The sequence below is a fragment of the Anomalospiza imberbis genome, chromosome 6 (genome assembly GCF_031753505.1).
Source record: "Anomalospiza imberbis isolate Cuckoo-Finch-1a 21T00152 chromosome 6, ASM3175350v1, whole genome shotgun sequence".
Classification (NCBI taxonomy): domain Eukaryota; kingdom Metazoa; phylum Chordata; class Aves; order Passeriformes; family Viduidae; genus Anomalospiza; species Anomalospiza imberbis.
The window spans coordinates 6,071,987-6,095,560 of NC_089686.1; the positions used below are offsets into that span (position 1 = coordinate 6,071,987).

Sequence of the window (23,574 nt, forward strand, 5' to 3'; positions counted from 1 at the left end):
ACAGAGGAGTAGGGCAAGGACATATTTGGGATCAGCGCATGCTGGATGCTGCCAGGAAAATGTTAGGTAATAATCATGCTTATTGTAAATAAAATCTTTGCTCACAGGGCAATATTTGTGCACTGCTGCTTTCTCTAAGATTATTTCCAAAGGAAATTACTGTGCTGGGCTCTGTTGCAGATAGTAGGTTGGTTTGTCATTTTTCCTAATGGCTGGATGTGCTATTTTTCTTGAGGCAGCTCTTGCCGACTTTCACTTTCCAGTTCAGCAGTTCCCAGGGTAGGGGATGCATATTTTGGCTTCTGTACATGCCAGAAACAAAACAAAGCAGCATATCTGAGCAGAATTAGGTTGCACAGTGGCTTACTCAGTACGGGGGAGCTGGTCCACTCACAGTCTGCTAAAAGGCAAGCAATAGGGGATGACTGTAAGGGTTTATTTTAAAAGCAGGATATTTCCTTCTGAGTAGCACTACTGTGGAAATGGCTGGTCTGCCCTGCTGTCCTTGAATTCAGACCTTGGCATAGGCTGAAGTACAGCTTTGGGAGTGGGTGGATCCACATGCCAAGGTCACCTACCCGAGTATTGAGGGCAAATGCAAGTATTTCCTTAAATTTGGTCGTTGTGGGGTTGGATTTTTTTTTTTTTTTTTTTTTTTGGAGGAGGGGGCTTTGAGGTTTACAGTAAAATACAGTAAGACCTTTCTAAAGGCAACATAAAGCAGTCTGCCCAGCCTAGTGGCACAGCCTTAATTTTTATACAAACCTGTCTCTCTCTCTGCAAATATGTCTCACTAGCAGGATGCCTGGGCTGAGTCTCTTTTCAGAACATACCTCCACTACCTGCAGAGGTGGTGCAGCATGCAGGACACAGTCAGCTGTGCACCCTGTACTTTAGTGGTGGTTTTGGCAGCCTGAGGTGTAGAGTTGGACAACTCCATGCCCCAGCTCAGTGCTTGGCACAGCACAGGGGCAGATCCATCCTTAAGGCTACAGGTGATGTAGCATGGAGGTAATGCAGCTGGCCAGGAGCCAGAGGAGCTAAGACACTGCTGAGAAGGACTGGTTATTGGCTGGCTGAAGAACCTTGTTTTTATCCTGAGGGCTCTGCTGGTCAGCTCATTTCGCTGCCTTTGTGTCTCTGATGGTGTTTCTAATGTAGCTGACCCCTCTGGAGAGGTTGGGGGTCTGCAGGTGCCCTGTCACACCTCTGCATGTGAGATGGTGTGCAAAGAATCCCTGTGCTCTGGTGTGTTGGTCCTGTCACTCAGTGGTCTTTAATAGGATGGGTGGTCCTTTTGGAAGGCAAAAGATAATTATGCAATATCCAGATGAGAACATGGTCTGGCCTTGGGGCTGAGCTGCAGCTCTTGGGGAAAATAAGATAGGCATATTATAACAGGCAGTGTTTCCTCCTCTGTGTGTTACCTGAGAGCATCTCCTTACTGTGTGGGGGACTTTTTTATGTCAAGGAAAAACTTTCTCCTCTGGGATCTGGAAAGATTGCTGGATACTGGCCAGGCCTCTGAATTCATCACCTTTCCTTGGTGGAGGAGACCCATCAGGTCTGCAGCTGTGTGCCTCATGACTATTGGCTTTTATAGGGAAAGGACTTTTTGCAACAGGTTAATTCCCTGCCAATTCAAACAATGAGCCTGTGACACTTGAAGGAAGCTTTACATAAGCCTTTTGTGGAGACCAGTTTTGCTGGAAAGACTGCTGTTAACTGAAACAACACTAAGGTTTCTTTCAGTGAAATCAATTAAAAATTACATGCTGAAAAAAGAAGCTGAATGCCTTTCTTAATTACATACAGCCACTGTTAACAGAGCAACTTTTATTAGTGTGATGTTTGCTTTTTCCGTGGGTCAAGACAGTGTAGACATGGGATTCCTCATGTTCCCTCTTTGATTTTTTTCTTGGTTGTTGATTTTTTTGTTTTTGTTTTTTTTTTTTTTTTTTTCTTTTTGCAATCTGTGATTTTGTTTATTTTCATCTCATGCCCTTTTTCACAACTGGAGCCAGCTCTTGTTTCCCCTGAAGTCAAGGGGCTTTCCCCGGGGAGGTAAATGAGCAGTTGAACTGGATCTGTGACTGATAGCAGCAGTGCTCTGCAAGGCAAACTGCCTGGCTGGGGGGCTATTCAGGGATTACTGGTGGTTTGCTTAGGTGCTGTGCATAGCTTTGTTTTCTTGGTAAATAAAGATAAGCCTTTGGTTCAATGAGGTGTTTTTAAGCTTTTCTGAAAGAGAAAGACCTGATAGCAGCTTTCTAATATCTAAGAGGGGTCTACAAGAAGGCTGGAGAGAGACTTTTTGCAAGGGTATGCAGTGATAAGACAAGGGGGAATGACCTTAAGATGAAGAAGGGTAGATTGAGATTAGATATTAAAAATAAATTCTTTCCTGTGAGGGTGCTGAGGCCCTGGCACAGGTTGCCTAGAGAAGCTGTGGATGCCTCATCCCTGGAAGTGTTCAAGGGCAGGTTGGACAGGGAAGGTGTTCCTTCCCATGGCAGTGGGGATTGGAATGAGATGATCTTTAAGGTGCCTTCCAACCCAAGCTGTTTTATTGCGCAGTGAAAGTTTTTGCTTGAATGTGCTACAGTTGATGCCTCTCTAGGTAACCGTTGCTGATTTGATGTGTTTTATGCCTCTGTTCCCCACGGATTTGGCTGTGTGGGCAGAGTTGTTTGCATCTGAGGAAAGGGTGGGAACAGCCCAACCAGTGCCAAAACGGGTGTGAGTCTCCATAACCTCAGCTGTGGGATCTGCTCGCTGTCACTTCGAGAGCTCTGTTTGGGAGCGCTCCGAGGCTCGGTGCTGTGTGGGATTGGGGCCCCAAAGACCAGAGTGGATATAAATGTAAGCAGAGTAAAATGAAGGATGTGCTGCATTCTGAGAGCAGCAGAGGGGATGAAATATAAGCTGATTATCTGGTGAATGAGTGAAGCAAATCAGCTAAAAGCTGCAAACTGGCACAGAATACCCCACCAGCAGTGCCATCCCTACAACAACTGCTTAGTGTAGAAGAGGAATTTTCATGCTGGAGTCTCTGGAGATGCTTCATTCAGCTTTAGAAAACATAAAGGGATGTGTCTGGGGGTCAGGAGTGTAGTGATGTCTGTGGCTATCTTATCTGACAGTCAACAGCTCGTGTAGGCTGATTTGTGCTTCTAGAGAGTGCATCTTCCACAGAGTTTTCTACTCCAGTGTGGTTGTTGCATGCTTGTGAGATGGGCTCTTTTACAGCCTCTGGCATGCAGTGCTTAAAGGATTTTCTCTGCACTTGATCAAATGGAAAGTGCAGAGAGGAAAAAAAAAAAAAAACCCAGCCTCTCACGTTTCCGTGTCATGTTTAATCAGTCAGAGTGCAGGCCAGTTTAGTCCTGATTTACAGTTGTGCTTACGAAGAGCTGTCCTGTTTTGAGATCCACATATCAGATCTCTGTGCCCCATTGACTCCACTGTATATCGTCTGTGAACTTTGGTGGAACTTTCCACATGACTAAGGACTACTGAATAGCCCACAGAAGTTGTTGGCTCTGCTAGTGTCTACTTTTCCTTTATGGTTATTTAAAGGGACTAATTTAAAACCTGCAAACCCTGCACATAATGAGTTTGTAGAAATCATTAAAAAACCCAGCTCAAAGGGGCCTCAAGAGTTTGTGTAGTTCATCCACCTGCCCCAAGGCTGGAGAACCTTTGCTGAATGCCAGTCTCATACTTTCACCTTTTATTTTGGTGTAGCTGCTACATTTGCATATTAAAATATGTGAACTCTTACAGGCACAGACTCATTTAGGGAATGCTTGCAATGAGAGCTTGGTGTTGTTTGAGAATTCTGGTGCTGGTGCAATAAAAATATAAATAAAAAATCTCCTCATCTGTGGAGGGGATAGGTGATGAGATGTGAGTTGTGTTCTGGCATTCCTTTGTGACTAATACATCCTCATGCAGGCATTTCACAATTAAAGAGCATGCAGATGCAATTAAGAAATAGCTATGTGTAACAATTACAAGTTTGCAAAGAAAGGAGACTTGGAAACCAGAATTAGGCTCAATTTTAAGTCCCAGAGCACCAGGGAATATTTAGATTAGAACTTTTGAAATGAAGAAACTTTTCTACAAAAATACTGGTTTTCTGTCTTTCCTGCTCTTTTCATTCTGTTTTAAAGGCATAAAGGTCACCAGAATGAGAAAACATAAAGACTTAAATATATTTTATGTTACTTAAAATTTATTTTTAAAACCTGCCCCTAAATAGAACTGTTATGTTTTTAGCCAGAACTGCTCATATGACTTTTAACATGTTCCCTGATACCAAGGGCATTCAGGTATATGATTTCACAAATTTTGAAAACATTTGCTCTGAGCCCTCCAGAATTGCCCAGCATTAATCCAGTAATTTTATTGATCTTTGTACCCATCTCAAAATGAGGAAGCTTTCAGTGTCACTCTCTGAGAACATGAGCCCTGGGTTGGCATTAGGAGGCTGATATATATAGCTGGGGAAAAGGTCTCTCTGTCAACCTTAATAAATGTTTTGTACAACTTCTTGAAAGAAGGATTATGCTGACAAAACACTGTTGCATCTGCTCCTCTGACTTGCTGAAATGGAAGATTTCTTGCATCACAACGTGTTGCAGTGGGTGAAGTTGTTGTATTTGTGAGGGACACAATGAGAGACTCTGTGTTGAAATATTTGGCCTGCAGCCTTGCTCTTTTAGCTGCAGCAAGATTGGCACCTGATGTTCCCTTGGTTAATAATCCCAATGTTTAGATCTTGTTCTTTATGCTGAGGAGCAGGTGGGTTACTCTGCTTTTATGCAAGCAGAGGAATTTTGTAAAGCCATCCAGCAACTTTTAATATTAGTGGTGCATCACTGTCACACCTTGTCTGCAGATTTTATTTCAGAGCTGCCTGTAATGATACAGATATAAACTAAAAATAATAACACAATGGAAAATTTTAACTATGACAGGGTAATGCTGCAGTAATAAGTGTTTTACAATTCACAATTTCTGTGGGAGAGATTTCTCTCTCCTGTCAGTGGTACCCTGGGCAGGATGGTGGGCACAGCTTTGTTTCTGCCCTCTGTGTGCCAGCTGAACTGGTGCTAGGGCTTGTCCTTAGCTGCTGGTGCAGGCCAGGTTGCTTTTTATGGGGCCTATTCTCATGGAGCAAGGGGAAAGCATTGCTCATCATTTGGCCTCTGAGTCATGGCACCTTTGCTGTTAATAGGTTGGAGAACCTCCCCTTTTATGAGGCTGTGCCTGAGGGCACAATTTAATCTTGGAATTGTATTACCTGGTTATTATTCCACTGAAGAAGCATGGCAGTATTCCAGCTGACAACAATGGAAAGGGGAGCAAGCCTTCAAGTCTCAACCGTGTACAAATGTGATATATTCAGAACCACAGAGATCCCCCATGCTCTGAGCTGATTCCTTCTGAATCAATTAAAGTTTCACAAGCACGATTTATTATTAACATCCAGAGCTGCCTTCACAAATCTCTCAGCAGCATGGTAGAGGAGTGCTCATGAATCAAGAAAATGGCTTCCAAGTAGGAGAGGTTATTTACTAGCTAAGTCCCTGATCCAGGCATACTGCCACGGTAAAGTCTCTCTGATAGGATGTGTGCATCCACATCTGAAGCATTTCTGATCTGAAGCATTTTTGTCATGGTGCCTGGCCAGAGTGGGTCATGCCATCTTTGGTTGTTGTGCTGGAAAAGGAAGTGGGATGGGGGAGAGGATAAATTGGGAAAAGCAGGGTTAGCTGTGCAAGGGAGCATGACATTCTGCCATGTGCAAAGCTGTGTGGCAGCAGGGGCAGTAGGAAGTGCTTCCTTCAGACTCTCCAAGGACATTCCAGTCAGGCAGCGTGGGCTGTGGTAGTGAGGCTGCCGTGTGTCTCCATGTCCAGACTCTGTGGCACTTGTGCTAAGGGTCTGAGCTGGTGTGTGACATTTAGCAAGCAGGCTTTGGGTTTTCTCCTTCCTTCTCTGGATCTTGTTACGTTCCTTTTGACATTTACCTGGGCATGAAAATGTAGCAGGGTCCCATGTCCTGGTTGACTCGTGCCTAAAAGCTGAATTACTGTGCTTTGTATTTCTGTTTGTCAGTATCTCTTAACTATAAGTTGAGGAATTGTATGCTTACCTATGCTTTGGAGATTTTGACACAATCTTATCAACTTTGTAACCTTTGACATTTCCTGCACCTTCTCTTTTTTTTTTCTTTTATTTTATAACCATTCTTCCTACCTGGGGCTCCCCATTGCAGTATTACTTATATAATTTCTCATATATTTTGAGCAGTAGCTTGATACTTGGTGTCCAAACAGCAGCTTTACAGCCAGAATTTCTTCCTTCAGACCCTGTTGAGCACAGAGGGAGCAAAAACCTTGGCAGCTGACTCCTGCTTCTTGCTACTCTGTCCAGCCTTGATAAATGAGAAAGCCAAGGAGAAGCTGTGACTCCTGCCAGCTGGCCAAGCTCCCAGAGAGATAGTCCAAGCACTGGGAAGGTCAGGAGGCAGCACTGCCTGGCCACTCCACCCTCGCAGCAGCACAGAGCGTGGAACCAGAGCTGGGCCTGCCAGTCCTGCTCCTGCTGGGGTCTCTTTGGGGCCAGGGCCACCCCCCACAGGAGGGTGACAGCTCTTGGTGTCCTTTGTGCTGCTTGGGATGCAGCAAGCCAAGGGAGATTCAGGCAGTCAGCTCATGCCTTGCACTGCAGAGTTAATTTTGAAGTTGGGGTGGCCCATGGATGGCAGCTGATCTGCTGGTCGTAGATTTGAGGCAGGACTGGTGTAACTCCCACCTGAATTTATGGGTTTTTTTCCCTATCCTTACACAAAGAGAAAATGCCCAAATAAGCCTTTGTGGCATCATATCTGTTTAAGTAGATATCTTTTATCAGTGACTGAGCCACTTGAAACATAGTTCCCTGTCTGCTGTCAGAAAAGGCAATACTAAACTGTGCTGCTTCTTGGAACTTAGGAGGTTTTGGAAATGAGCCAGAGCAAAGGGAAACCAGCTTTCAAACCCCTAAAGCCACAGGTCCTCTGTGGCTTGAGTGGGCTGAAGTTGGATTCATGCATGGAAAGTCTCTATGTCACAGATTCCCCTACACTCTTTTGATCTTGTGAAATTGCCCTGCTCACTCAAACTGGTGACTGCCCTGACAGGGATAGCCCCAGGGGAAGGACAGCTATTTGGTGTGATAAAATTAATGGGAAACTATCTTGCAGCCTGCTCTATTTACTGCCCCTCGCCATCTCTATACAGAGCTGCCTTGGGGTCCTTCAGGACTGATGGTTTTCCCAAGCCACAGGACAGTCAGAAGTTCCTGCCAGAACTGTTGGTTGCTGCTTCCCAGCATCAGCCTGTGGCATCTCTGGATCCCTGCTGGCCAGGAAGCAAGGCAGCAAATGCCAAATATTGCCAGTGAGCTGACATTGGGATGGGGACACATGGAAGAGAGAGGATGGTCTTTGGAGGCCTGGCTGTTGCCTCTGCACGAGTTAAATGTGGCATGGAGTACTGGGTATCTCACGTTCTGTCATATCTGGGTCAGGATAATTGAAGTCACTCTTAGGTTGCCTGAGAGCCTTCCCTACTTTCTCCTCACTTTCCTACAACCAGGCTCATGCTGAAAATCTCTACCTCTTCTCCAGGGAAGCTCCTAATATTTCCAAGTCTTTGCTCTGCCTGTGGGACCCTGGGACCTTGCTGTGGTTTGGGGCAGTTCACGTTGTTTTCCTGTTCCCTGAGAGACGCAGTTAAAAGACAACTGTCCTTCAGCAGAGGTGGGTTATAGAAATAAGCACATCATTTCCAGACAATCCCTATTTCCCTGAAGCCCACAGCGTGTAAGGGTGGCTGGGGCCTCTGGGTGTAGCACAGGCACTGCTTGCTCCCAGGTTCTTTGGGCTGTGCTGGCACAGCCATGCTCAGCACTGGCCAAGTGAGTGTCTGTCCCAGTGCTGTTATGTAAGGAGGAATTTCAACATTAATTACCTACCTTGGCTTTGGGTTTCATTCTGTCTCTGCTGACACCAGAATGAGTCTCAGAAGATTCAGCCTGGCTTCCGCAAACAAAACAAACTTTATTTCACAGGCTCTGGGCTTCGCTGCTTTCTGCCAGGAGCATCCACTCTTCTGGGATGTTTTCCCTTTGTTTCCCTGCCACTGAGGAGGGACAGCAGTTTTTCTGAAGATGCTGCTGAGCATAGCTAACATGCTCAAGTATTTGAGCTGCAGGGGCCAATTAAAAGGGAAAAATTAACATTTCCCTTTGCTCTCAGCCACCTTCCTGCATTCTGAAGGCTGGAGGAGGGAGGGATGCCTTTAGAGCTGTAGAGGTTGGCTGGGACAGAAGTGTGTGCTGTGCCAGAGGTATCTGTGTGGATCATGTTCTCCCTAATGGCTTTCCTCCCCCCCGTCTGAAGTCATTAATGCTCGTTAAGCCAGGATGGAAACAAACCCAAACAACAACAGTCTACAAAATAATTCCATCACTCCAGACTAGTTCTTTTTTTTCCTCCAGTGGAGCAGTTAGTCTCCTGTGATCCCATTTTTAGCCAGACTGGAAACAACCAGTCGGACAATAGTGAATTCCTCTTCTGGCAGAGCAGTCATCGGATCTGCTCCCTGATGGGAAAGGTGAGGCGAGTCCCCTTGCCTGTCTCTAGGGGAAGAATCTCCCTGCAGAAATTCCTGTGGGCCTTGCTGAAAGCCCTATTTCTGTGCAGCCTCTCCCAGTGAGTCACAGCCTCTGACTCTCTGGCTGCTCTGAGAGCTCACAGTACCATGGCTTTTCTGCCAGCCCACTGCAGGGTTAATTCTCTGTGGTTTTGCTCTCATGGGTGTACAGCCCATCCCACTCGCTGGCTGTTGATGCCAGTTGTGTGTGCCAGAAAGTCATGAAGTAACTTGTGGTTTATACCAACAGCAGACCCATGTAGGACTCACACGGAGGTGAGGCGAGACTTTTCCAGTCTCGCTCATTTGAGTGGTACTTGGTCCTAGGAATGGCCCAACTTGGTCCTAGGAATGGCCCAACTTGGTCCTAGGAATGGCCCAACTTGGTCCTAGAAATGGCTCAGCCTGTGCTAGGGGACAGTGTTGTGGAGCAGCAGAGTGTGATATGAGCAGGGTCTGGCAAAATTCGGGGTGTGTGATAGGGCTGAAGTCACTGAGGCTGCCACCTGAGCAGGCTGAGCCATTCCTAGGACCAAGTTGGGCCATGTCCCTGCCCATAGCAACTGGGTTGGAATGAGATAATCTTTAGGGTCTTTTCTAACCACAGCCATTCTGTGATTCTCTTCTGTAATTCCCTGAAGTCCTGTGTAGCACCACACAGAGCTGTGGGGGGAGCTTGGCCAGAGCCAGCCGGGAAATGACTCCATTCCTGTAACTGCTCCTAATGTGAGTAAGGTGCAGCGCTGTCCTCTGCCCGGGGCAGAGCCTGCAGCTGTGTCACACAGAGGGCCTTCCTCTTGCCTTTGGGGTTTTTATAGGGTGTGGGGAAGCACTGGATTCCCCCTCCATCACTGCAGCTTCCTGCAGGACACTGCCTGCCAGGCATGCTGCACCCTCACTGCCCTGAAAAGCACGGATGGGACAAGGGGGGGCAGGTACAGCTGGAGAGCACTGTGGCTGTGCTGCTGGAGGAGGAGACTTAAATCACCAGAAAAAGGGATCTTGCTGTCTCTAGGTTCTGAAAAGCAGCCTTGATGCCACCTTAGCAGCTGGACAGTGCTAAACCTGAACACTTCCCTTTCAAGATGCAGGAAGGCTCTAAGCCCAAATCCACATTTTACCTCACGCACATGAGGTAAAAGCCACAGGGTTTCTAGTCAGGTGCCAGGAAAAGCTGCAGCTGCCCAGAAAAGGGCAGCTGAGGACAGAGGGGAGCTCTGCTCACTCGGCTGCTGGGATTAAGAGCAGCTCACTGCGTGTTTGAGTCATGTGTCACCAGCACCGAGCTCTGACTCCTCTGGTATGAAGGTGCCGTGTGGGCACCGGAGCCGGCGGGCTGTGGAGTGCTTCTGCTCGAGATGGAAAGCCAGGGTGGAGAGACACTTGGCAAAGGAGTCTGCCAGGCAGGCTCATCTGGGGATGTGCAGAAAAAGTGTTTCTGCCTGATCCCTACAGCTTGGATAGCGCTGGGACAGAGCCTGCTGCATCCGAGCATCACCCTGGCTGTCAGCTGCTCCTGCTCCATGCCTGGGCAGAGCCACCTTGGTTGCTATGGAGGGATGAGAGGCTGTTGGTAAACCTTGTCATCTTGTTGGGTGTTTTCTGTTTTGAGTCATTCCAGCCATGGTGATGGTTGCTGGTAGTGCCAGCAGGCACTTGGGGTGTGGGCAGCAAACCAAATGCCTGAGGGTTGAGTTCCAGGTGGCTGTGGAGATGCCAACGTGTGCAAGGGAAACTCAGGGATTCCAAACCTGCAGCGCCAAATTAAGAGATTGACTGGAGAGGACGCAGGATGGGTTTGTGTTTGTATCACTGTGGTTCTTCCCAAGTCACCACAGGGACAACGGGAGGTAGGAAGTGAAGTAACCCAGTGTTCAAAAGCTGATTCCAAATGCTCTTGGACATAACCTTGATGGGAAAGCAGCTGGTGTGGCATGGTGTGATTGCTTTCCTGTTAACGGCCCAGGACAAAGCACACTGCAGCAGCACCCCCCAAACAGTGTCCTGTGCTCTCACAGCCATGGGATCATTTCAGGTACTGTGGAGTCATTCCTCATGCAAAAACATGGAGAAGTTTGCAAACCATTTGTGAAGTAAAGCATTGTGGAGTCTGTTTGAGAACAGAGATGGAGGACAGGTAAACTTAAAAATGATGTCCCCAAAGTGCAGAGATGACATGGGCTATCTATTGCTCCATGTCTGCAAATCCATCTAGAAAAATTCCAGGGGTTTGTTAGCTTTAATGTGTCAATTGTAGGTAATGCATTTCAGCATGTTGGTATTAAAATAATGCCCTTTTTATTCCTTTTTCTCAGGACAGTACAGTCATTCTGCTTTCCCTGAGCCTCCATGGTTTTCCATTAGTCCTCAATCAATTATTTATTCATGGGAGAGTATCTGAGAGCAGCAGTCCAGTCTGAGAGCAGCAGTACTTGACTGTGGAGATGAGTTTGAAGTACCTGATGGCTGAAACCACTGGAATTGTCAATAACATTAAGAAGTACTTTCCTGCCACAAAATAAAAATGTAGCCTTGTAGGTGGAGAGTGCTAAACTTTGATGAGGACATGAGCTAAAAAACAGTGTGCTTTAGATGCCACCTGGGTGTATCTCTAGTGAGCACAGACAAGGAGTTTTTTGAAAATCACCTTGCCTTCAAGTTGACTAACTTTTGCATTGTGATAGAAAATCTGTATTGTTGTGCAATTCTGGCCTGTGTTGTAAACATGGGAGGTTTAGGTAGAAAATCTGTAATTCTGAGCTTTGATCTGATGTGGTGCCTCAGCAAGAGGCACCAAGGTTTTTGCCTGATGTTTCTTGTCACCCTAGACTAGAAATAAGTTTTGGTGGGGGTTTGTGGTGTCTTCTTCCTGACCAAAGGGATTTATAAGCAAGACATATAATTGGAGCCTGTGTAAGCAAGAGGGACCTGACGGCTTCAGATCTTCCACAGCTAAAATAGTAAAATCTGAATGTGTCAGGAGGCATATTTCCAGATAGACACACAGTACCCTGGGCATCCTTCTCCATGGTCACACGTGTCAGAGGCCAAAGGGACTTGCAGGGACTCGATGTGTGAATGTGCTAAAAATTCAAGGGCTGAGCATTGTGAAGACAGACTTTCCTCACTCATATCCCATTTCTAATTTTTTTCCTTGATGGGGCAGAGGAGACAGCGCTTATTTCATTTTGTGATTCATTTGTTTCATACATAACAGGAACAAGGCAGCTGGCAGCTCCTTGTGCCTGGTAGCCATGTCAGGTGAGCATCACTTGATTCCTGCTCTGGGTTACTGCTGCTTTACTAACAACCAGGCAGCCATCTAAGGCAAATGATTTGGGAACTTTGGTAGCCTTGTCAGCTGGTGAGTCAAGTTCAGAGGACCTGAAGTGGCTTGGGAAAGCATCTGTTCCCCTGTGCCAGCTGAAGAGGGAGCCCAGACCAATGAGACTCGAGGGTTAAGTACTTGATGTGCCATGGGGATAACACCAGCCAGCATTGTTGATGGGCAGTTTGGGGTCTGTTTGATGCTGTGTGGCATTTGGGGTGACACATGGGATCTGGTCTGTCCCTGCTGGCTTGGCAAAAAGGTCAGTGTCACTGGTTCCTGCATGCAGGCAGCCTGGGTGGAGTCAGAGTGGGACTGCAGAGAGCTGAGCATGCCCATCCAGGAATTCCACCTGGCTCTGCCCTGCTTATCCAGCATCCTTGGGCTTCACACAGCGCTGGGTGAATCACCTGTAATTCACATGAAATGAGAAACTAAATCTTGGGATAATGACCCATCTTCTAGGTTCCTAGACAAGCTTCTTCCATTTTATATTTAAATGATTGCCGTGGTCAAAAGCAGAGAGATCAGAGCAGTCAGAAAAGCACTGTTTGCCTAAAGGTTACCTGGAGTCTTGGAAAAAAAAAAGAGCCAATTATATCAGTGATGGTGTCCGTCTGTTTTTTTAAGAAACAGCTCTCAGGACAGCATTTCCTAGGAAATTCATTCATTTCTTCCAAGGGGAACCAGGCAGAACCCCCTCGTGTGCAGCAGTAGGATGGCTGTGTGCTTTGTGCCCACAATGTGTCACTAGCAGGGAGACTGTTCTTTTTTGCTCTGTGCATAAAAATTCAGTGCAGATGGTGAGATTTTCAAAAGCAGCCATGCTGGGCCAGCACGGATGCTCCCTCAAAAGTTAATAGTAAGTTTGGCAGTGGAAATCTACAGGCCAAAGCAATGTGCTTTTAAAAATCCTGTCTAAAAATACAGTACTTCTGCCTTCAGCTTTGTTTATTCCATTATAGAAAGGAGATTAGCACCTGTAGCCTTAGCTTTATAAATCTGGATCTGTAATTCAGAGCCTTAATAAGGTTAAGTATTTTTTTTTTCTCAGGGCCTATTTCAGAATTGAGTGAACTTGACAGGAGTTGGTTTTTTTCTTTCACTGATTTCCCTAGATTTAGAGGTAGGCTCAGAATACAGTGAACCTTACCTGTATCAAATGAATGTGGAGAAGTCTGCCTGACCAGATTTACAGGTTCCAGGCAGGAGTGTCCTTCCCACAGAGCACTGCTGGCATTGCCAGTACCAGCACAGGTTGGTTTGCTGCCCAAGCCAGTGCCAGAGGCAGTCTGCACACATCATCCTCATGGATAGGGACACTTTCATTTTTATTTTCTTTGCTATTTCTAGGAGCGAAATATTCCCCCTAAGACTGGAGTGTGAAGAGGGTGGATTCCATGGCAGCTGTGGGATGAGCAGGAGAGTCCCTTTGGTGTGGGCTGCTGGCTCATTCCCCCAGGGCAGGCTTAGTGGCACACAGTGGGGACCTGTCGCTGTGTGCTGGGGGAAGGAGGAGCCTTCTCAGCAGCACAGGCCAACCCTGATGCTACCAGGACAGCTTGGAGTCTTCAGCAGCCCTGTGGTGGGCTGTGGGCAGCTGGTGATGACTAATCCCGGATAACTCTCACTCCATCTTGTAGTGTTGAGACCATGCTGTGCTGCAGGCACAAACCTGATTTCGTTTTAATTTCTGTATCAGGCTTTGAATCAACATTGATCTATTTTTGTCCAAGTGACACAACAGGCTTGTGCTTTTTAACCTCTCCTAACTCCGTCAGTCCCCTGATTCTTGTTCCTGCTTTTGGGTCTTGAGTCTGTTGTGTGCCTCCTCTGAAGAGTTCAGGCAATGGGATGCACAAAAAGAAACATTGTGGTTGGTGGGGTTTTTTTCTTTTTTTCCCCTTTTTCCCTCTTTTTCTGGCAGCAGTAAAATAAAGGCTCTGTTGGGAGCAACTCAGCAAGTAATGTTTCAGGGCCAGCAAATTCCAGTGCTGCTGCCCAGTGGGACTGAGGAGTCTATCACAGGACTAGGCTGGCAGCTCATCCAGAGAGAGAACGTGTGGCATCCATACCAAAAGATGGACACGAAGCCTTTTTCCCTCCACCTCTCCCCTTCCTGCAGTAAACGGGGGGACAAATGCTCTGGGATTCAGGGAAACACTTCAAGTGTAGCTCCTCTTTCCTGATTAGAGTCCCACATAAAAGTGCAGCAAACAATACATAGATTATATATAAGTATCCATTAAAAATGCACGCACACCAATTTAGACGTATAAATAAATTATAGGGATTGTGCCATCTTTGGGATTACTCCAGTGTGGCAACCTCCAGCACGCCTGTGTTTCACCAGTAATGGCTCTGGCTCGTGGCTGCCCCATTTCACATGTCCCCCATGTCTTTTTGCCCTTGTAAAGCTGCCTGTGGACACTGTCATCAGCCCTCTTACAGCCGCTGTGGCTGCAGTAAAGGGGCAGCTTGTGGGTGTGCCTGACCCCAGAGGGACTCGGTGAGGTCCCACTGGATCTGTACCTCCAGCGTGGGGGAAGCTCTGTGATCATCTCTCGTGGTGTGCCCAGGCTTTTTAGTCTCTGCTTCTGTCCTTGAGCCTACCACTCTTGTTTTAACTGGAGGATGAATCACACCTGCTCATCTCAGCAGCAATGAAATCCTGTGAGTAATTGTGTTAACCTTCCACAGGTGCCCTTCTGAAGTGCCCAGAGGGAGTGCTGGTGCTTCAAACCACCGGAGAGGTCTTGGATGCTGGGTAGTGCCATCTCCTGTGCTGTAAGAGAAGTCAGTGCCTTGGGCACTGCTTTGTCTTCAGAGCAGCAGCCCAGGGTTTAGCAGGAGAGGGCCAGTGCTCTGATGTGGGTTGGGGAGCCCTTGCAGGCAGGAAGGGGTCAGGCAGATGGACAGCCAGCAGCGCTGGGTGCCAGCCCATCTCTGCCAAAAACCCCATGGTGCTGCCTTAATGCAGGCAGATTCCTTGTAGAAACTTGTCCTTGTGCTTCAAGGGCTGCTTGACTTTAAAATAATAACAACAGAGCACTTCTGGATACAGTGCCTGCCAGTCTGTTTAGCCGGAAGCCCAAGCAGCAGAGCAAGAATCAGAATTACCCCGTGAGTGTGCAAGACTGATACCGAGTGCCTTTGGGCGTCCTGAAGAGCACAGATGCGGGTGTGAGGATCTGTCTTGGGCTAATTCACCCACTCCTGACCTTGCCCTCAGGGCAGTCCTTAGCCATGTGCTGTGGTGAGAGTGTTCAGCATGCTCCAGTGCTGAGTCTGACCCTGGACTTGAGTCCATATTGCATCAGTCTGTAACATCTTGTGTTGCAAGAGAGGTGGAGCCTGCTTTGGAGGCTGAGTATCCCTAATCCATCACACCTTTATCCTAGCACATGGCTGCAGAGCATTTCCAAAGGTCTGTACTCTGTGTGCCAGCAGGGTGCGTTGGGTGAAGCAGAGACAAGGCAGGAGGCTCTTGTATTGTGCCACATTCCCCTCCCCAGCTGTCTGTGCAGTCTGCAGGATGTGCTCTGGTGGGATGAGGCTGTAAAAGCCCCAGGAATGGTGCTGGGCTCACATGCTGAGCACTGCTCGCATGCTGAGGTGGCTGTAGGATGGACCTTTCCCCCAAGCCTCCTCGGGCTCCCATGGACAGCAAGGACAGGCAGCTGTCTACTGTTAGGTGGCCCAGCAATGGGTGTGGATTTTCAGTGGAGTTTCACTTACTTGTACCACTTACCCTGGGTTCTGTGTTGGATCCATGAATCATTATATCATATTTCTGCTATTGCTTTGTTTGTGAGAAATGAGAAGGTCAGCCTGGAGCCGTGGTGGCTGTATTTACAGTCCCTGAACACTGAAGTCTGGTCAGATTTTGGTAACAACCTTTGGCTGTTAGGCCAGTGTAGAAGGGCACTTGCTATGTTTCATTCCCACTTTCTGGTAATTACGAATTACAAATGTCTGGAGAGATCTTCCCTTCATTTCTGTCCTGTTATGCAGCACTGCAGGTTGCAGTTTGCTGTAGCCAGGCTGCCTATGTGGCTGACAGTGGTCTGGGTGGGTTTCACCTCAGAGGTTGTTTGGAAACCAAAATAAATGTTTTCTTTACCCAAAGGAATGTTTTTCAAGGAAACAAAGAGTTGAAGTTACGTTTTTCAGTCCCTGTGTATTTTGACATTACTTCGTGCCGTGCTGGGGAGGATGGAGCACACAGAGTGATTCCCATGGGATTTTGGGAATTGTGCTGGGAAGCTGCAGGTGTGTAAAGCAACACTTTCCATCTCAGCCTGCAATGCCCACACAGTGGTGTGTGTAAATGCCTACACACTGCTTATATGCTGGGTAACAATAGTGTCCTACCTCTTTCCATTTGGCAGCAAAACTCAGGATTTCAACTGTTTTTCTCCAGCTTGCTGAAGCTTGATCCTTTTCTGATCTCTGCTTTGTGGCTCCCTTTATCAAAGGCCAGTAACCTGGTGTTTCATTTGTGATTTCAGTGTTTCCTCCTGCCCTAAAGATGTGCCTAAGCAAATACCAGCAGCTCAGCCTGGGCTTTTATGTCTTAGCTCTGGTAGAATATGTTGCAGGTGTCAGCTTCAGCCTGTATTTACTGCTGCCACTCAGCTTTACCACTGCCTAGGACATGCTTATCTCTTCCTTGGGGCTATAAGAGTATAAGTTTCTGGTTATAAAAGTTTACTTGATCATAGAAATAAATAATGTTTGGTTGTTATTAGAAAAATGTGGGAGATGTGAGCCATTTTCTGTGAAGGAATTTATAAGCAAGTTCTCTACAACCCAAGACTTACAGTAGAAATGGCCTTAATTCCCAAAGTGGTATAAAATCTTGAGGTCAAAATGTGGAGATCCCTAGTCCAAAGCTGGTGGGAATAGATTCATGAAAATAATTATTTTCTTTGAGTTTCCTAACTGAGTCTCCAAGATTTAGTATGGAAAGAAAGATAGAAAATAGTTTTGTGAGCCCAAAATAAATGTTAAGGCTTTTTAAAAGCAATTATATGTTTTTTTTGCAAGTCAAGACAGCATTAGTTTCAGGTAAAATGAAGTGGTTTAGTTTGAATGTTCCTTATGAATGCAAAGGAAAATGGGAGATATTATCAGCTTCAGAGGAGTATTTAGAGCTTTACATAAAACTGAGACCTCCATCTGTTCTCCTCCTTATTTAATCAAAGCATGGGTTTAAATCTGTTGTCCACTGTATTTGGAGCAAAGCCTCCAACGTGAAAACTACTGCCTTTTCCTTAACTATCTTACCAACTGTGCTATTCTGCAGGTTGTACATCTTTCATTCTTCTCTGTTGAAGTTGCTTCATTTAAAAAAAAATTACAGTGTTTTTGGAGCAGGCGTTGGAAATGTGTATTGCTTTGGCTACCAGGGCAGGCAATAGAAATGCATTTTTCTGCATCATGATGGAGATTGCAGTATTTCTGTGAAGTAAAATGACTTCAGCAGAAGAGGTGGAGAAAAATTAAAATCTTATCCCTGCTTGCAAAGGGACTTGAATGCACATTTGCTCACACAAAAGTGTTTCCAAGGAGTGTCTAAAGGGAAAGTTTTCCCCTTCAGGAAAGCCAAAGTTACTCATTTAGCTGATTTCAGGTTTGGGAATTTTTTTTTTCATTGTGTATTTTTTGAAAACCATTTGGCTGGAGTTTTATGTTAGCCACATTTACCTTTGTGGCTGGCACCCACTGCTTTCACGACTGAGTGATTTGCATTGAGATGGGAGCACCAGGCTTTCATGAGCTTTAAACTGGACCTTTGAGATGAGCAAATCTGGGATAAACCTGAGGGGAGGCAGGAAGCCAGTGTCTGCCACCCTTACACCTCTGGATCCTTACTACATGGACAGCCCTTACCAAAACAGGGTGATGAAACCAAAATAAGGAAAAAACTCACTAAGCTTCATCCTTTCAAATACAGTTTCTACATCAGGAGTGAGATGGCAGGTACTTGTATCACCCACATTCCCTGGCAAAAGTCCCTGGTGCAGGGAAATTGCATTTGACAGATGCTTTGGAAAAGGACCAGATCATCTGCAACTGTAATTTTGGGTTTTTTACGAATGTCAAACTCGAGCAGCAGATGTGCAAAGAACACCTCTCCCAGTGAGTGACACTGAAGCAGCTCATTTTGTCATTTCTTCTGGGTCTAGACTAAACAAGGCCATTAAGCCAGTGTGCCATAGCTGAGGGTGAGGACAAAGAGAGCCTTTTCTGAGTCAGGATGAAGCCTGTTTTCCAGGGAAGGTTTGCCAGTGAAAGGCAGAACCTCAGCTGGACCTTAGAAACGCAGCCTCAGAAAACCTCTCTGCCGTTACTGCTTCATGGAACTGCTAAAAATACTGGATGGAAAATGCAAGTATTAAGGAAATGAGGTAGATTTGGCCTTTCTGAGCTGGATGGCTTCCAGTTTCATCAGCTTCCCGGAATCCTTGTTGCAAAAATGAAGAGCTCCTTGTAAATCTCAGAGAACTGTCAGTGTTTTTCCTCTCATGTGGCCGTGCTGGCTTACAGGGTTCGGTGCGTGGGGAGACCTGTCAGCATCAAGGAGTGAGTTCAGAGCTCACAGCTGCTGGGATGGCTTGGGACAAATGCTCAAACCACAGCTTTCCCAGGGATTTATCATATGGAGCAGCCAGAGAGAGCAGGCTCCAGAAGAGCCCGTGGCTGAGGCTGCCACTGTGCTGGCCCATGAGACTTCTGAGAGGGAAGCGTAGGATGATCTCCTGTCACTTTGCCGAGCAAAGAGCATTGAGCAGCCTTCTGTGGTCATGGGAGGTCCTCTTCTGAAATGATCTGCACGTAGCCAAGGGCCTGAGCAAGTGAGAGCCAGAGTAACGTCACACTACAGGTTATGTGAAAATAGAAAATGCAAGTGTTGGGTTTCACACTGCTGGACAGAAGTCAGGAGGAGACAACAGACACTGTTAATGGGTTTAACGTGCAGTGTGGAGAAGCCAAGGGCTGGAGCTTTGCCCCATGTGGTTAGAACTACGCTTACCCAGCGAGAGGCAGACGGTTTAAATTGAATGGCACTGACAGAGATAGAGGCTCTCTGGGAGGACACAGCCAGCGCAGCGCTCTCGCACCTGCAGGACTCCTGCCATCTCAGAGCTGGGATGAGCATGGTGCACTGTGCAGCTAGCAGGGATTTGGGAGATCCTGCAGCACGTCCTGTGGGGCAGAGGCTGGGAAGTGGCAGCGTGCCTTGGCGACGTGGTCAGCAGAGCTGGCCCAGCCCCGTAGCTGTCTCTTGCCTCTGCTCTTCCACATTGGTGACTGTGTTTCTGCTGGCTCAGATGTAAGGATGGTGTATTTTGAGGTAAGCCCAAAGTGTTCCAGGACGTGGTGGATGTTTCAGGGAACAGAAGGAGGTTTGCTAGGAGGATCTCCAAGCGAGTTCACCAAAATTCCCCTTCCAGCTGTATCTTTAGGGGCACACCGCAACAGTCAGCACTGCCCAGGACTGAGAAGGTGTTTGCTGCATTTAAAACCAAGCCAAGAATAAACTGTGCATTTCAGCCACATCGTGGCAGATTGCTGAAAACAAGGCCTGCCTTCATGCTTGGAGGGCTTCCTTGCCCTGCCAGGAACCACAGGGAAGAGCAACAGGAGCTTTGGCTGTAAATTACTGCTGAAGATGGGCTGTTGTGAGCAACCACGCACAAACCTCTCCCTGTGCTTGCCTAAAGCCTTTCCAGGACAAGCCTTTGCCCACATGCCTCAGCCATCATTTGTGATTCTCAGAAGGGAAAAAATAAGTGTCTCCTGCTGAGCATCCCACCCAGAGCAAACACTGCAGCATGAAACAGGCATGGGCACTGCCCTTGGCATCCAAATTTCACTGGCAGCTCGTGGGCCTGCTGGGAAGGGCAGCAGTGTTGCAGAAAGACTTTTCGCTGGCTTGTGTAGCCAAGCCATCTTAAAGTTGAAGAGAGAGGATGTGTGATCTTGTGATTAAGATCCGAGCTGGAATTCAGGAAGCTGATGTTCAGCCTTGTCTCTGGGGGACGAGGGCAAATTTCTTAACTTCTATCCTGTGCTTTCCCATCCATTCAAAAGAGGCTAAGAATACTTTTCCTTATCTCTTTAGGAGAGGATGTGGCTCTGATTGTCTTACACAATGTGTCCTTGATCTTTCCAGTGCTGCAGTGTAGCTGAGGGAGGGCTGTCTGGAGTCCTGTGGAAATGCCAATACACAACACAGCCATCAACCCCCTGATTCTCACTTTAGGATCATAGATAGAGGATGAACAGGATCAAGCTGGATTCAGATTGCAGCTCAACCACAGGTTTTTATATTGATGTGGAGATGTCACCACCTATGTTACCACCCTTCCTACTGCTCTCCCTTCCTAGGGAAGTAGATATCCAACCAAAGGGCAAAGTGGATCAAGAATCTAGCATGAAGGAGTTCTGAGACCCTAGAATGTATTTTATTTTTTGATCCTGATGTGGGCATCAGAATGGCTTTAAAGATGACTTTGTCAAGCCACCCTGTCACGGTGCTGCTGTGATGGCTCTGGGCAGCTCTTGGGCCAACACCTGACACAGTTCAAAAAATGAGCTGTGAGCTGTTTGTGCTGCACAGAGCTCCCATCAGAGCTCCTCTCCTGCATCTGCAGTGGTGCCTGGAGCTTGTCTGGCAGCTGCAAAGCAGAGGTGCTACGAGCTGCTGTATTTTTAGGCGGGCATTGCCTAAGTCTGCAGATGACCTGTCATGATCCTGACAGTGCTTCTGGCTGCAGGCTATTCCCATGGGCAATCTCAAGGTCAGGCCAGCTGATAAGCTTTGTTAAGGCTCTGTCATTTTGGCAGCTCTGCTTTCCTTGAGGAGCTCCCCGGCTGTTAGAGGTGATGTACTGGAAAATGTGTCCCCCTGCAGCTTGTTGGGCTGCAGGTCTCTTGTGACAGTGACAAGGAGGTCCCCACTCCAGTGAGGGCTATGGGGGATGTTCACTGCTTGTATTAGTGCACTGCTGGAATTGGTACAGCTGGGAGGACTATAAGAGTTTGCCTTATGATGGAGACATCCTGTGCTGCCCGAAGATTCCCCCTGCCCATGTGGTGTGATGTCAGTAGGGAGTTTCTTCTCTTCTCAGCTTGGATGATGCTCCAGATGGGGTATATCAGTCAGGCTGATAACAAGGACTGAAGCCCCAGGACCTCAGGAGAGCAGGGAAGGTGTTTACCCTCTGCAGAGGCCTTGCTGTGCTCCCCAGCTCCAGTGTCTGCTCCAGTGCAGCTTGGCTGAATCAGAGTGCAGCCTGTGTGCAGCATTTTGCTGCATCAATATCCTTACACAATCTGACAGCTCTGGCAACCTCTGCTCCAGTGAGTCTCAGAGCTAAACGAGCAGGAGCCTTGCCAGCCAGGTTTGTGGTGTGTTTGGAAACCCATGTGGGCAAACTCCTGCAGCATTAAATGGCACTGGCAGAATGATGCTTCTTCCTCATTCCCTTTTGTAAGAGATGAAGCAAAAGAAAACCTCTCCTGCATGACTTTTGTTTTTTTTATGATGATGATGAAGTTTGTCCAGGTTGCAGGTTGAGCTTCTGAGGCCTGGGATGGTTTCTGCTTCTGTGTGGGGCTGCTCCAAGCACGCAGTGACTCTGAATGATTCTCATTTTAGGGACTTGAAGCTGGACAACGTGCTGCTGGACTACGAGGGGCACTGCAAGCTGGCAGACTTTGGAATGTGCAAAGAGGGCATTCACGATGGCATCACCACAGCCACCTTCTGTGGCACGCCAGACTACATTGCTCCAGAGGTGAGGAAACCTTTCTTTGGTCAGGAAAATGGCCACCATGTGAAAAGTGTAGGTTAGCTTTGGAACTGCCAGTGTCTTTGGCTTTGCCTTATTTGATTGCTGAGCTCAAGGTTTCCTCCTTAGATGTATTATCAGCCCCTTGTGAAGTAAAGGATGAGTAAATCTTCAGGCTGCTGTATACACCAAAATAAGCCTATATTTTTCTCTAGAAAATGTGAGGTGAAAAATGGAAATAGAGTTGCAGAAATCTTGAGAGGCACATACAGATGCTGCCCCAGCTTCATTTGAAAGATCGAATTCTCCTTCGTTACACAGTTCCTTTTTCTACCTCCTCACACTCCCTGTCATTCCCCAGTCTCACTACAAAATTAATAAACACCTCTTTAAGGAACAGCTGCCCTGCAGATGCTGCCAGATGTTCCGACAAGGTTTCACATCCTTCAACACAATTGAAATTCTGTCTGTGGTTGATGTTTGCACCATTCTCCCACACTGACACTGCTTCTCCTGTCCAGCTGAAAGCCTTGCTGTAGGAGTCAGGTAGGTGTTTTCTTCCCAAGGGCAAGGAGGAGGTGATGTCAGCTCACACACGTGGCTGCTCAGCTGCTTCTGAGCTCAGCCAGTTTTGCTGGAGTGCCCCTTCTCCTCCAGCTCAGCCCCAGCATCATTCTAAGGCCTTGCTTCCCAGGTGACCCAGCCAAGCTAATTCAGCCCGTGCTTAAAGCACCTGATGTACCTTTGTGCTGATCTGGGGGTTCCCAGAGTGAGATCACCTCATGTTCCTGGACATCCTAACAGAGAGCGCTGTTAGCAAGAACTTCTGTGTTACCATTTCCAAATCCTTCTTTCCTCCCTTGCTCCCATATGAAGCTTCAAGGCTGGTGTTTCTTTCCACCCTGTGCTGCAGATCCTGCAGGAGATGCTGTATGGCCCTGATGTGGACTGGTGGGCCATGGGAGTGCTGCTCTACGAGATGCTGTGCGGCCACGCGCCCTTCGAGGCCGAGAACGAGGACGACCTCTTTGAGGCCATTCTGAATGATGAAGTTGTCTACCCGACGTGGCTCCAGCAGGATGCAGTGGCAATCCTCAAAGCAGTGAGTTCCTTTGGCTGTATGCTCTCTGTCCTAACTTTCTCCAGCCTAATTCCAGCAAAAGAGAGCAGGGCCGGGGTATTGGCACGTAGAAATCGCGTGAGAGTCTGACCCTGACCCTCTTCTTATCTCGGATTGAAGGGTAAACAGAAAGAACATCCTGCCACACTTAGGTGTGTTTGCACAGTTTAGTAGCCAATTTGGCAAGTGGAGCGTGAGCCTGTCTGTGTGTCTGGGCATTCCCCTGCTTGCTTAATGATTGACAGTGTGTGGTCATCTCCCAGAGCAGAAGCAGCAGGTAAACACAGGGTTTAATCAGTAGGAACTATATGGCCAAGAAGTGAAGGCTTCCTGATAATCCTCTCTGGTAATGCCAACGTCCCCCAGGGTTGCTGCCTATCTGCATGCAAAGACAGGGCTTTGATTTTTGTGTGTTTGGGAGGAAAAGAAACAGCAAAAAGTCTGAGGAGAGCTGTTGCTGGTGACACTCTGTCCTTGTCCTGCCATGTGTTCCCAACTTTTTCCATGAGTTCTTTACCCACATGCCTCACATATTTGCCTGTGACATGGGAACTAAGCTTTTAAGATTTTGGGCTGTGTGTAAGCCTAATGCACTGGAACTGCCTGCCTGTAAGG

At 47.3% G+C, this 23,574-nt stretch overlaps 1 protein-coding gene across 2 annotated transcripts in view; it reads left to right on the forward strand.

Moving 5' to 3' along the window:
- PRKCH (protein kinase C eta) overlaps positions 1-23,574 on the forward strand; it is a 130,666-nt gene that overhangs the window by 89,068 nt on the left and 18,024 nt on the right. For both annotated transcript variants that reach the window (XM_068192153.1, XM_068192152.1), the window contains exons 11-12: positions 21,707-21,845; positions 22,753-22,941. In XM_068192153.1, the coding sequence (XP_068048254.1) occupies positions 21,707-21,845; positions 22,753-22,941 (328 nt within the window). The remainder of the gene's footprint in view (positions 1-21,706; positions 21,846-22,752; positions 22,942-23,574) is intronic.